General features: G+C 45.7%; 2 protein-coding genes across 2 annotated transcripts in view; one reads left to right on the forward strand and one right to left on the reverse strand.

Annotated features, from left to right (window-relative positions):
* The first annotated feature begins 264 nt into the window (after positions 1 to 264).
* On the forward strand, positions 265 to 1,443 carry LOC149442105 (olfactory receptor 10D3-like). The gene has a single exon (XM_089656519.1). It carries the CDS (start codon positions 268 to 270, stop codon positions 1,222 to 1,224), a length of 957 nt encoding a protein of 318 aa, XP_089512645.1. The 5' UTR covers positions 265 to 267; the 3' UTR covers positions 1,225 to 1,443.
* A 7,179-nt stretch (positions 1,444 to 8,622) lies between these two features.
* Positions 8,623 to 14,155, reverse strand: part of LOC149442106 (integrin alpha-X-like) — an 85,458-nt gene continuing 79,925 nt past the window's right edge. Inside the window, exons 25-30 of the mRNA XM_089656528.1 lie at positions 12,632 to 12,739; positions 11,879 to 11,962; positions 10,731 to 10,844; positions 9,985 to 10,077; positions 9,567 to 9,677; positions 8,623 to 8,759 (exon numbers count right to left, since the gene is read on the reverse strand). Of these exons, the coding sequence (XP_089512654.1) occupies positions 8,649 to 8,759; positions 9,567 to 9,677; positions 9,985 to 10,077; positions 10,731 to 10,844; positions 11,879 to 11,962; positions 12,632 to 12,739 (621 nt within the window). The 3' untranslated portion in view covers positions 8,623 to 8,648. The remainder of the gene's footprint in view (positions 8,760 to 9,566; positions 9,678 to 9,984; positions 10,078 to 10,730; positions 10,845 to 11,878; positions 11,963 to 12,631; positions 12,740 to 14,155) is intronic.

The raw sequence follows: 14,155 nt of genomic DNA on the forward strand, positions 1-14,155 counted from the left end.
ATTGAAATAGGTTTGGGAAACCAAGGTTTGGGAAAGTTTTAGAGAAGTTTTTAGTCATTTGATGGATATCTTGAATTTGGTTAGGTCCAATAAAAAAAGTGGCAGCAGGGCTTTCCTTAATTTTAAGCACAAAAAAAAATGCCTTAGAAGGCATCATGCAGAGATGTAATTTTTCTTGTCTTCATCTTGTTTTTTTATTTATTTTTTTAGCTGTTAATCTGCATTTCACGTTGGGTATTTTTTCCTCCTAGTTGGAAGGACCATTTGATGTCTAATCACACGGCAGTTTTGGAAATTACATTGGTTGGATTTCCGGGTCTGGCTGATGGATTTCACGGCTTGGTGTCCACCATGATGTTTTTCACCTACGTGACATCGCTTGCCGCCAATAGCGCCGTGGTAGGTTTGGTGGTTTTTAATGACCGCTTACGTCAGCCCATGTACCTGATCATAGCCAACCTGGCCACCTCCGATCTTCTCTTCGACACCGTGACGTTGCCGAAATCCATCGCCATATACTGGTTTGGAGCTTCCACCATTCCCGTGACCATGTGCCTCCTCCAGATCTTCTTGGTTCATTATTTCGGAAGCCTGGACTCGTTCCTGCTGATGCTGATGGCCTTAGATCGCTATGTGGCCGTCTGCCATCCCCTGCGCTACGCTTCCGTGGTCACCAATAAAGTGGTGGCCATCTCCTGCGGCTTCTGCTGGATCCTGTTGTCCTCTTCTATAAACACAGCCATTACCGTCCTGGTCTCACAAATTCCCCTGTGTGGCACCTACCAGGTGAAAAGTCTGTTCTGTGGCCACACGGCCTACGTGGCTGCAGCATGTACGGATGCCTCCAGCTCGAGAAAGGTGGCCTTTGTCAACTCTATGGTTGTCCTCTTGTTACCGCTTGGGCTGATACTGGTGTCCTACGTCAAAATCATAGCGGTGGTCTCCATGGCACGCACCGAGAGCCTCCAGAAGGCGTTTTACACCTGCGCCACCCATCTGCTGGTCATCGCTTTGTACTACGCCCCTCGGATCTTCGTCTACATCATAAGCGTCCTTCCCTTTGTCACCATGAGATCTGAGGTGAACGCAGTCCTTCTGTTCCTGTACTCGTTTGTACCTCACGTGGCCAATCCCATCATCTATTTCCTCCGAAACAAAGAAATCAAAAAGACCCTGAGACGGGTTCTTCACCGGAGCAAATTCAGAGTCAAATGGCTGGTTTGAGACCATCAACAACGTCAACAACGTCAACGGCCGGGGGTTCTGACTGGAAGGGTGACGATGTCATGGATGGAGAACATGAAAGGCAACCAAAAGTGAACGTTCTCCAGATGGCTCCACAACCATCTGGTAGACCACGGGTCTCCAAACTAGGGTCCTCCTGGTGTTGAGGAACTGCAAGTCCCATGGGGCCTTCCAAGACTCTGACAGCCACAGGCAAGACTCCCAGAGGCATGATGGCACTTGTAGTACTTCAACAGCTGGAGGGCCACAGTTTGGAGACCCCTGAGGTAGAAGGTCCTTTTCTTTTGAGTTTTCTTCGGTTTCGGCACATTTCCGCTATCCAGTAGAACGGAGATATATCCGCTTTTTAGATTTGTTCTGTATAACAGTAACAGGCCACATGGAAGAAAAATATATTTTAAATATATGTTAAAAATATTCTTCCCAAATATATGGACATATATTTGAAATACTAAAATACTACAATTTTGGCTATATTCAATATATTAAAAAATATATATATATTATTATATTAAAATATATATATATATATATTCCACACTTTTCCCTTCCACATAACTTTCTATTAATGTGCTTTGATACAGCACTTTGGGAACATCCAACTTCTTCTGCGATTCCCTTTTGAGGCTTTCCCTCCTTATGGAGGGTGTCAGTGATGGTGTCAGGTCAGCAGTCTTTCCCATGATTGTGATTCCTACTGAACCAGACTGAGAGACCATTTAAAGGCTCAGGAACTCTTTGCAGGTGTTATGGCTGAATGAGCTGATTAGAGTGGGACACTTTGAGCCGAGATTATTCCACCTTTTCACAATATTCTCATTTTCTGAGATTGTGGATTTGGGGTTTTCATGAGCTGTAAGCCATAATCATCACAATGATGACAAATCACGGCTTGAACTATCTTGCTTTGCATGGAATGAGTCTCATATATTAGTTTCACCTTTTAAGTTGCTGCACTGAAATAAATCGACTTTTGCACCAGATTCTCATTTTTCAAGTTTCACCTGTATGTATATAAATATATATATATATATATATATATATATATATATATATATATATATATATATACAGTGGGGATTGAAAGTTTGGGCACCCCAGCTAAAAATGTGTATTAATGTGCATAAAGAAGCCAAGGAAAGATGGAAAAATCTCCAAAAGGCATCAAATTACAGATTAGACATTCTTATAATATGTCAACAAAAGTTAGATTTTATTTCCATCATTTACACTTTCAAAATAACAGAAAACAAAAAAATGGCATCTGCAAAAGTTTGGGCCCCCTGCAGAGTTAATATCTTGTACTGCCCCCTTTGGCAAGTATCACAGCTTGTAAACGCTTTTTGTAGCTAGCCAAGAGTCTTTCAATTCTTGTTTGAGGTATCTTTGCCCATTCTTCCTTACAAAAGTCTTCCAGTTCTTTGAGATTTCTGGGCTGTCTGTCACGCACTGCTCTTTTAAGGTCTATCTATAGATTTTCAATTATGTTGAGGTCAGGAGATTGTGAAGGCCATGGCAAAACCTTCAGTTTACGCCTCTTGATGTAATCCCCCGTGGATTTCGAGGTGTGTTTAGGATCATTATCCATTTGTAGAAGCCATCCTCTCTTTAACTTCAGCTTTTTCACAGATGGCATCAAGTTACCATCCAAAATTTGCTGAAATTGTATTGAATCCATTTTTCCTTCTACTCGTGAGATGTTCCCTGTGCCACTGGCTGCAACACAACCCCAAAGCATGATTGATCCAACCCCATGCTTAACAGTTGGACAGAGGTTCTTTTCATTCAATTCTGTGCCCCTTCTTCTCCAAACGTACCTTTGCTCATTCCGGCCAAAAAGTTCAATTTTAACCTCATCGGTCCACAGAACTTGTTTCCAAAATGCATCAGGCTTGTCTATATGTTCATTTGCAAAGTTCAAACGATGATTTTTGTGGTGAGGACGTAGAAGAGGTTTTCTTCTGATGACTCTTCCATGAAGACCATATTTGTACAAGTATCTCTTTATAGTGGAATAGTGTACCACAACTCCAGTGTCTGCCAGATCTTTCTGGAGGGATCGTGCAGTCAAACGTGGGTTTTGAATTGTTTTTCTCACAATCCTGCGAGCTGTTCTGTCTGATATTTTTCTTGGTCTTCCAGATCTTGCTTTAACTTCCACTGTTCCTGATCATTTCTTAATTACATTCCGAACAGAGGATATTGACATCTGAAAACGCTTTGCTATCTTCTTATAGCCTTCTCCAGCTTTGTGAGCGTCAACTATTTTCAGTTTCAGTTTTCTAGACAACTGCTTAGAAGAAGCCATGGTGCCGATTGTTGGGGCAAGGTCAGATGAGTCTGGGCATTTAAAACCTTTGAGATTGACATCACCTGGTCTTCCCAGACGATGATTGAGAACAATCCATGACACTGGCAGGTCTCAGCTTGGCAAAGGGGGCAGTACAAGATATTAACTCTGCAGGGTGCCAAACTTTTGCAGACGCCATTTTTTTGTTTTCTTTTATTTTGAAAGTGTAAATGATGGAAATAAAATCTAACTTTTGTTGACATATTATAAGAATGTCTAATCTGTAACTTGATGCCTTTTGGAGATTTTTCCATCTTTCCTTGGCTTTTTTATGCACATTAATAAAAATTTTTAGCTGGGGTGCCCAAACTTTCGATCCCCACTGTATATAAAAATATATATTTTAAAGTATTTGCTTTAGATTTTATTTTAACATATAAAAAAGTTATTTTAAAAATTTTTTTACATATATTTTTAAATGCATTCCCGAAATGTAGATTAAATATATTTGAAAATGTATGTTGAAACATATTTTTCATATATTTTGTAATATATAAAAAACACTTTTCAAAATACAGTATATATATATATATTGAATATGGGCAAATTGAACCATTGTAGTATTTCAAATATATGTAACAAATTTCAAAATACAGTATGTGTGTGTATATATATATATATATATAATTTTTTTTTTTTTTTTAATATATTGAATACGGTCAACATTTTAGTATTTCAAATATATGTCAATATATTTGGGAAGAATATTTTTAACTTATATTTAAAATATATTTTACTCCCATGTGGGCCAATTGGTCAAAAAAGTATAGTATCGCCTTGGAGGAGAGTGTTTTATAAAAACTTTTTAGCTTTATTTGCTTTTTCTCATTTTGCTTCTTTTGCCTAATGTATGTGAAAAAAAAAATTAAAAAGGTGGTTTTAAATTTGTATAAAAAATGTATAAAATATAAAGTTTAAATATTTAAAGCGTCAGTAAATCCACATCATAAAACTATCAATAAATGCCGTATTACGTGCAGTTAATACTCACTCGGTCACTATGAAATTCGTTTTCTGCAGAAATCCTGGTTGATCGTGCTGTTCCCTATCTCCTCCTCTAGTGGAGGAGTGTTGCAGCTCTGCACATGCTCAGTTCTCAGTGAGGTTTGATGCTGAGCATTCCTTCCCCATCACATGTGAGCAGCCCGTGGGACTGTAGAGTGACACATGTGGGCCTATACACAGAGGTCAATTATAGCCAACGCCCTTCCTCCTCCTCCAAGCCAACACAGTGCTGGGGATAATACATCTCGATCTGACAGAGGATTCACCTCACAAGGCTGAAGGTGCGTGACCCAGAACCACTGGTGGGGGGCCCCAGAAGAAGAGCATTGAGCTGCACTGTGCAAAACTATTTGAGCAGGTAAGTACCACACATTTCTTACTATGAGAAAATAAAAAGTTCACCTTTACAATCACTCCCCGGGTCTGATGTGCAAATTGGAAAGACTCTACAAACTTTCCCCTACTAACTCCATCCCCCATAACTGAGGGCCTCCATCCACCATAACTGAGGTCTTCCATTCCTCATAACTGAGGTCCTCCATCCCCCATAACTGAGGGCCTCCATCCACCATAACTGAGGTCTTCCATTCCCCATAACTGAGGTCCTCCATCCCCCATAACTGAGGCCCTCCATCCACCATAACTGAGTTCCTCTATCCCCCATAACTGAGCTCCTCCATCCCCCATAACTGAGCTCCTCTTTCCCCCATAACTGAGGTCCTCCATCCTCCATAACTGAGATCTTCCATTCCCCATAACTGAGGTCTTCCATTCCCCATAACTGAGGTCTTCCATTTCCCTTAACTGAGGTCCTCCATCGACCATAACTGAGGTCTTCCATCCCCCATAACTGAGGTCCTCCATCGACCATAACTGAGGTCTTCCATCCCCCATAACTGAGGTCCTCCATCCCCCATAAATGATGTCCTCTATCCACCATAACTGAGGTCCTCCATGCCCCATAAATGATGTCCTCTATCCACCATAACTGAGGTCCTCCATCCCCCATAACTGAGGTCCTCCATCCCCCATTACTGATGTCCTCCATCCCCCATAAATGATGTCCTCTATCCCCCATAACTGAGGTCCTCCATCCCCCATAACTGAGGTCCTCTATGCCCCATAAATAAGGTTTTCTATCCCCCATAACTGAGGTCCTCCATCATTGACACCAATGATGGGACACTATTCCTCCCACTGACATCAATGATGGGGCACTATTCCTCCCACTGACACCAATGATGGGGCACTATTCCTCCCACTGACACCAATGATGGGGCACTATTCCTCCCACTGACACCAATGATGGGGCACTATTCCTCCCACTGATACCAATGATGGGGCACTATTCCCCCACTGACACCAATGATGGGGCACTATTCCTCCCACTGATACCAATGATGGGCACTATTCCCCCCCCCACTGACACCAATGATGGGGCACTATTCCTCCCACTGACACCAATGATGGGACACTATTCCTCCACTGACACCAATGATGGGACACTATTCCTCCCACTGACACCAATGATGGGGCACTATTCCTCCCACTGACACCAATGATGGGGCACTATTCCTCCCACTGACACCAATGATGGGGCACTATTCCTCCCACTGACACCAATGATGGGGCACTATTCCTCCCACTGATACCAATGATGGGGCACTATTCCTCTCACTGACACCAATGATGGGACACTATTCCTCCCACTGACACCAATGATGGGACACCATTCCTCCCACTGACACCAATGATGGGACACCATTCCTCCCACTGACACCAATGATGGGACACCATTCCTCCCACTGACACCAATGATGGGGCACTATTCCTCCCACTGATACCAATGATGGGGCACTATTCCTCTCACTGACACCAATGATGGGACACTATTCCTCCCACTGACACCAATGATGGGACACCATTCCTCCCACTGACACCAATGATGGGACACCATTCCTCCCACTGACACTAATGATGGGACACCATTCCTCCCACTGACACCAATGATGGGGCACTATTCCTCCCACTGATACCAATGATGGGACATTAGTCCTCCCACTGACACCAATGATGGGGCATTAGTCCTCCCACTGACACCAATGATGGGGCACTATTCCTCCACTGACACCAATGATGGGGCACTATTCCTCCCACTGATACCAATGATGGGGCACTATTCCTCCCACTGACACCAATGATGGGGCACTATTCCTCCCACTGACACCAATGATGGGGCACTATTCCTCCCACTGATACCAATGATGGGGCACTATTCCTCTCACTGACACCAATGATGGGACACTATTCCTCCCACTGACACCAATGATGGGACACCATTCCTCCCACTGACACCAATGATGGGACACCATTCCTCCCACTGACACTAATGATGGGACACCATTCCTCCCACTGACACCAATGATGGGGCACTATTCCTCCCACTGATACCAATGATGGGACATTAGTCCTCCCACTGACACCAATGATGGGGCATTAGTCCTCCCACTGACACCAATGATGGGGCACTATTCCTCCACTGACACCAATGATGGGGCACTATTCCTCCCACTGATACCAATGATGGGGCACTATTCCTCCCACTGACACCAATGATGGGGCACTATTCCTCCCACTGACACCAATGATGGGGCACTATTCCTCCCACTGACACCAATGATGGGGCACTATTCCTCCCACTGACACCAATGATGGGGCACTATTCCTCCCACTGACACCAATGATGGGGCACTATTCCTCCCACTGACACCAATGATGGGGCAGTATTCCTTCCACTGACACCAATGATGGGGCACTATTCCTCTCACTGATACCAATTTCCTTGATCCCCTGATCCCTGTGTCTCACTTTCTCCATCCCCCGATCCTTCTGTCCCATTTCCTCAATCCCCTGATCCCTCTGTCCCATTTCCTCAATCCCCTGATCCCTCTGTCCCATTTCCTCCATCCCCTGATCCCTCTGTCCCATTTCCTCCATCCCCTGATCCCTCTGTCCCATTTCCTCCATCCCCTGATCCCTCTGTCCCATTTCCTCCATCCCCTGATCCCTCTGTCCCATTTCCTCAATTCCCTGATCCCTCTGTCCCATTTCCTCCATCCCCTGATCCCTCTGTCCCATTTCCTCCATCCCCTGATCCCTCTGTCCCATTTCCTCCATCCCCTGATCCCTCTGTCCCATTTCCTCCATCCTCTGATCCCTCTGTCCCATTTCCTCCATCCCCTGATCCCTCTGTCCCATTTCCTCAATTCCCTGATCCCTCTGTCCCATTTCCTCCATCCCCTGATCCCTCTGTCCCATTTCCTCCATCCTCTGATCTCTCTATCTCATTTCCTCGATCCCCTGATCTCTCTGTCTCATTTCCTTGATCCCCTGATCTCTCTGTCTCACTCTCTCAATCCTTCTGTAAAGTAACAATTTTTCTGACACAAATTGGAGATAAAATAACCAGAACATTATATGGCACAATAACAATGTTTATTTTATTTATTTCAGGTATTTATATATCACCATCAGTGTACGCAGCACTATACATATATATTGTACATTCCCATCAGTCCCCGCCCCCGAGGAGCATACAGTCTAAGGTCCCTATCTCACATTCATACATACACATACTAGGGCCAATTTAGACAGGATCCAATTAACCTACCAGCATGTCTTTGGCATGTGGGAGGAAACCGGAGTACCCGGAGAAAACCCACACAGGCACAGGGAGAACATGCAAACTCCAGGCAGGTGGTGCCGTGGTTGGGATTTGAACCAGCGACCCGAGTACTGCCAGGTGGAAGTGCTAACCATTTTTCCACGGTGCTGAGATCCACCAATTTACATTCTACACATATAAAGTCTCAGATTGGCTGATTTGTATCTCCCACCCCATGAATATAAAGTCTTCCCATTGGACGTAGTGCGGGTGGAATCTCTCCATGTTCTTTACCTCTCAATCTGGTTGTATTGACTAATCAGCTAAGGGTCGTTTGGCTCATTAACAGCCCCGCCCACAGCACACCCCGCCTCCGCGCTCTCCTCAGTTGTCCTCTGCGATGTTCTGGGGCTCCAGGGGCGCCTCATCATTTACCGTTTCCCCTCCCGCTGGATCCTCCAATGTGAACTTATACTGATGATTGAAGAAGTCGAGCTGGAGAGACAGAAAACAAAATGGCGGTCACACGGCTCAGGATGAAGATTGAATAATCATTGAAAAAAAGAAAAAATATTCGGACGGCGTTTTACAATAATCACATTTCCATATATGATGTCATCATGACGGCGTACTCACAGCGACCAATCACAACTCATCTCTCAGGAGAACAGCAACGTGACACCCAGCTCCGACACCCAGCTCCGACACCCAGCCCCGACACCCAGCGCCGACGCCCAGCGCAGACACCCAGCCACGACACCCAGCCACGACACCCAGCTCCGACACCCATCCCCGACACCCAGCCCCGACACCCAGCTCCGACACCCAGCCCCGACACCCAGCTCCGACACCCAGCCCCGTCACCCAGCCCTGTCACCCAGCCCCGACACCCAGCCCCGACACCCAGCTCCGACACCCAGCCCCGACACCCAGCTCCGACACCCAGCCCCGACATCCAGCCCCAACACCCAGCTTCGACACCCAGCTCCGACACCCAGCCCCGACACCCAGCCCCGACACCCAGCCCCGACACCCAGCCCCGTCACCCAGCCCCGACACCCAGCCCCGACACCCAGCTCCAACACCCAGCCCCAACACCCAGCTCCGACACCCAGCCCCGACATCCAGCCCCAACACCCAGCTTCGACACCCAGCTTCGACATCCAGCCCTGAGCCACACCACTCACGTACAACTCTCACCACACCAACCTCACTATCGTTCACCCACCAACAGTCACTGCCATGGAGGCCTTCATTGGATATGTGATTGCCCTGTGTGTGCTCTCCATGGGCACTGCTTACCTTGTACAATACACCCGATATCAGGGCCAGCAGCACCAACCCCCCCAAACTGCTTCCTATCAGGAGGGGGGCATAGTTGTACTTGGTGGGACTTTTCAGCACCGTCTGAGCCTGTGGGAGAGACCAGAGATCATGGAGCACAAACTGGTCATCACCTAAAGAGAACCGGTCATGACTGGGCCAAGGCAGGAATTGGAATGTTCACTCCTAAACTATTGTAATGGTGACTAGATGGATGAGTGGATGGAGGGATGGATGGATGGATGGATGGATGGATGGAGGGATGGATGGAGGGATGAATAGATGGATGGAAGCATGGATGGATGGAAGTATGGATGGATGGATGGAAGCATGGATGAATGGAAGCATGGAAGGATGGATGGAGGAATGGATGGATGGATGGAAGCATGGATGATACCTGGGCTCGGGTGAAGTGGTGGCTCTGATGGTAGGTCCTGGAATCATATACAATCCCCGCCCAGCTCTGCAGGTAGATTCTCTTCTTCTCCACCTGAAATAGAAGGAAGAAGGTGTATAATGACCAACAGACGTCTCAGAAAAGTAGGGTGTACCTACCTGTGTGTAGAGTGTACCTACCTGTGTGTAGCGTGTACCTACCCGTGTGTAGAGTGTACCTACCCGTGTATAGAGTGTACCTACCTGTGTGTAGAGTGTACCTACCCGTGTATAGAGTGTACCTACCTGTGTGTAGAGTGTACCTACCCGTGTATAGAGTGTACCTACCTGTGTGTAGAGTGTACCTACCCGTGTATAGAGTGTACCTACCCGTGTATAGAGTGTACCTACCTGTGTATAGAGTGTACCTACCCGTGTGTAGAGTGTACCTCCCTGTGTGTAGAGTGTACCTCCCTGTGTGTAGAGTGTACCTACCTGTGTGTAGAGTGTACCTCCCTGTGTGTAGAGAGTACCTACCTGTGTATAGAGTGTACCTCCCTGTGTGTAGAGTGTACCTACCTGTGTATAGAGTGTACCTCCCTGTGTGTAGAGTGTACCTACCTGTATATAGAGTGTACCTACCTGTGTGTAGAGTGTACCTACCTGTGTATAGAGTGTACCTCCCTGTGTGTAGAGTGTACCTACCTGTGTGTAGAGTGTACCTCCCTGTGTGTAGAGTGTACCCACCTGTATATAGAGTGTACCTACCTGTGCGGCCCAGTCTTTAGTCACGGATCCATTGATGGTGAAGATTAGTGAACGCTGAACCTCCAGATCTCGGATCTCACACTCCGCTCTCACACACCAACCAACCGAGCAATCCTGAGGACAGAGACCAGGACACCCCCCATGTCATTATATACAGAGCAGGACCCATGTCTAATATAGAGAGACCCCGGGCACCCTATGTCATTATATATACAGAGACCCCGGGCACCCTATGTCATTATATATACAGAGACCCCGGGCACCCTATGTCATTATATACAGAGACCCCGGGCACCCTATGTCATTATATATAGAGAGACCCCGGGCACCCTATGTCATTATATATAGAGACCCCGGGCACCCTATGTCATTATATATAGAGAGACCCCGGGCACCCTATGTCATTATATATAGAGAGACCCCGGGCACCCTATGTCATTATATACAGAGACCCCGGGCACCCTATGTCATTATATACAGAGACCCCGGGCACCCTATGTCATTATATACAGAGACCCCGGGCACCCTATGTCATTATATACAGAGACCCCGGGCACCCTATGTCATTATATATACAGAGACCCCGGGCACCCTATGTCATTATATATAGAGAGACCCCGGGCACCCTATGTCATTATATATAGAGACCCCGGGCACTCTATGTCATTATATATATATAGAGAGACCCCGGGCACCCTATGTCATTATATACAGAGACCCCGGGCACCCTATGTCATTATATACAGAGACCCCGGGCACCCTATGTCATTATATATAGAGAGACCCCGGGCACCCTATGTCATTATATATAGAGACCCCGGGCACTCTATGTCATTATATATATATAGAGAGACCCCGGGCACCCTATGCCATTATATATAGAGAGACCCCGGGCACCCCATGTCATTATATATAGAGAGACCCCGGGCACCCTATGTCATTATATATAGAGAGACCCCGGGCACCCTATGTCATTATATATAGAGAGACCCCAGAGAGACCTTGAGCACCTTGTGTCATTATACACATACATTGAGAAATAGTGGACAGTTATAAAGTGGACAGAAGACAAAAGTCAGGTCCTCACGTTTGAGGTTCTGGTGACTCTTCAGTCATACCAGTTATTTGATCAGAACATAGACACTTACTAAAACTGGACTCTTGTTTATGAGTTCGATGGCATTCTTGGCTCCTTCTGTTGCTCCCATCATGGTACATCTGGTGTCCTCTAGCTGGGGTGGAAGATGTGAGAGGACATAATGAGATGATTAAAGTAGAACATGTCATTACACGATTCCTATCACACCCGATGTTTTCAGTTCTTCTGGAAGGAAGGGACATTAGTTCATGGAGAATGCTCTGTAGAGCTACAATGCATGCATGCCACATTCGTCCTGAGCTGTGCGCCCACAAGGAACCATTTATCTAGGTTTCCTTTTCCTGGTCTGATCAGTGAGCGGAGGTAATGTACCCCGAGCAGGGGCGGACTGACCATTCGAGCACTCGGGCACTGCCCGAGGGCCCTGGGTCAGTAGGGGGCCCCATGAGATGCTCCTGGTACCTTTCATTGGCTTTTTCATAGGCTTTTTTGGGTGTGTGCGAGGACACAGAGGCCCCATGATCCCCTATTGCCCGGGGGCCCCATGAGTTGTCAGTCCGCCCCTGACCCAGAGTGTTCCAGGCCTTTATATTGGTTATTTGTGTTCTAAACCTTCTCAAGAAAATTCAACGATTACAGGTGGAACCAAAGCCGTTGATCTGATCTTTGATAATACAAATTAAAGAAAGTTGCTAAAACATATTTAGATGGGGCTCATCTGTGACCGGCCAGATTTCAGGGCAGGTTTAGTGTGAAGGACACACTAGAGGAGACCAGATCATAGACATATGGGATGTGTTACCTCGGAGCTGCTGATGTCGATATTCTCCCAGACTGAGGCCTTCCCGAGCTGTACTGGGACAAAGAAGATGACAGAAAAGGGAAGACTGCGCTGACCCAGATTATCGACCTGCCAGGAAAACACAATGGGACAACACACGTCAGGATTTTAACTCATTTTATATCATAGAGAATGTAACAATTGTTGGGAATACAACAGCATGTACTATAATGTACTATATACAGTATTCTGTGGTAATATCACTTGACCAGTAGATGGCACTGTACGCTAAAGGTTACTAGTTGTGTATGTGTAAAACTTGCTGGTTCTTTCTTCTTCTCTATCATCTCTTCAGGAAGTAATGTGTCTGTAATAAGTCTGCTGTTATACAGTCTGCTGAAATGTGCTCTCTATGTTTGTAACTTAAGCCACACAAGTAAAGCCTGAATTCTGCTATCACTACCAGTGTCTTCTATAACACATAACCAACAGGTTATGGGCCCAGCTCCAGACACTGGAAAAAGGAAAACTACAAGCAAGTAAGTGCTGCATTTACAATCATACCAATTCACTGAAAGATGGCAAGTGCTTCAGATATGAAGTTCACAATAGCAAAGCTCAACAATACCAACTACCAGCTATGGAAGTTTAAGCTTGAGATGCTGTTATCCAAAGATGACTTGTGGCAGGTACTAGATACACACAGACCCAATGACAACCCGGAAGAATGGGACAGACCCAATGACAACCCGGAAGAATGGGACAGAAAAAACAGGCAAGCAAAAGCAGTCATAAGCCTGTTAGTGGAGGATGATCAACTCATTCATATAAGGAAAGAAAGCACAGCTAAAGGTATGTGGACTGCATTACAAAAGCTGCATGAACGTGCAAACCTAAACAGTAAACTATATCTGCTGCGCCAACTGTATAAGATGAGGCTGGAAAAAGGGCAGGAAATGGGTGAACATGTAAATGCTATGCTAGAAATTGTGAACCAGCTGGGTGCAATAGGTGAAGAATTGAAAGGCAACCATGTTGTGGCGCTACTTCTGTGCAGCCTTCCAGAATCATACAGTGCCCTTATAAATGCTCTAGAAACTAGACCGGAAACTGAACTGACACTAGAATATGTTAAGGGAAAATTAATTGATGAATACAGCAGAAGAAAGGAAAATTTGCATAGTGAAGAGAACGAGAGACCAGAGGCAGCTCTGAAGGTGCATGAAGGCATAAGACAAAGCAAAGAAACCAGGGTATGTTTTCGCTGCAAAAAGGCCGGTCACCTGAAAAAGAACTGTTCAATCTGGAAACCTGAGCAGCGAAAGCAGGAGCTACCCACAAGAGAAAAAGCTAAAGCAGTCATGAAAGAAAATGAAAGTGCATCATGGAGTGGTACTTTTAAAGTGACTCAGAATAGTACCTCACATAGATGGTACATTGACTCAGGGGCAACAAGTCACATGACAAGCGACGAGACATTCTTCACAGAAATTGATTTTAGTGTAAAAGATAAAGTCTTCCTAGCAAATGGGAAAAGTATTACAG

Source organism: Staurois parvus, unplaced genomic scaffold, assembly GCF_062004578.1.
Source record: "Staurois parvus isolate SC_StPar_1 unplaced genomic scaffold, SC_StPar_1.0 ptg000913l, whole genome shotgun sequence".
In the NCBI taxonomy this organism is placed as follows: Eukaryota; Metazoa; Chordata; class Amphibia; order Anura; family Ranidae; genus Staurois; species Staurois parvus.

Excerpts from the sequence above, each read along its gene's own strand:
- LOC149442105 (XM_089656519.1), top strand. The coding sequence starts at position 268 with ATGTCTAATCACACGGCAGTTTTGGAAATTACATTGGTTGGATTTCCG.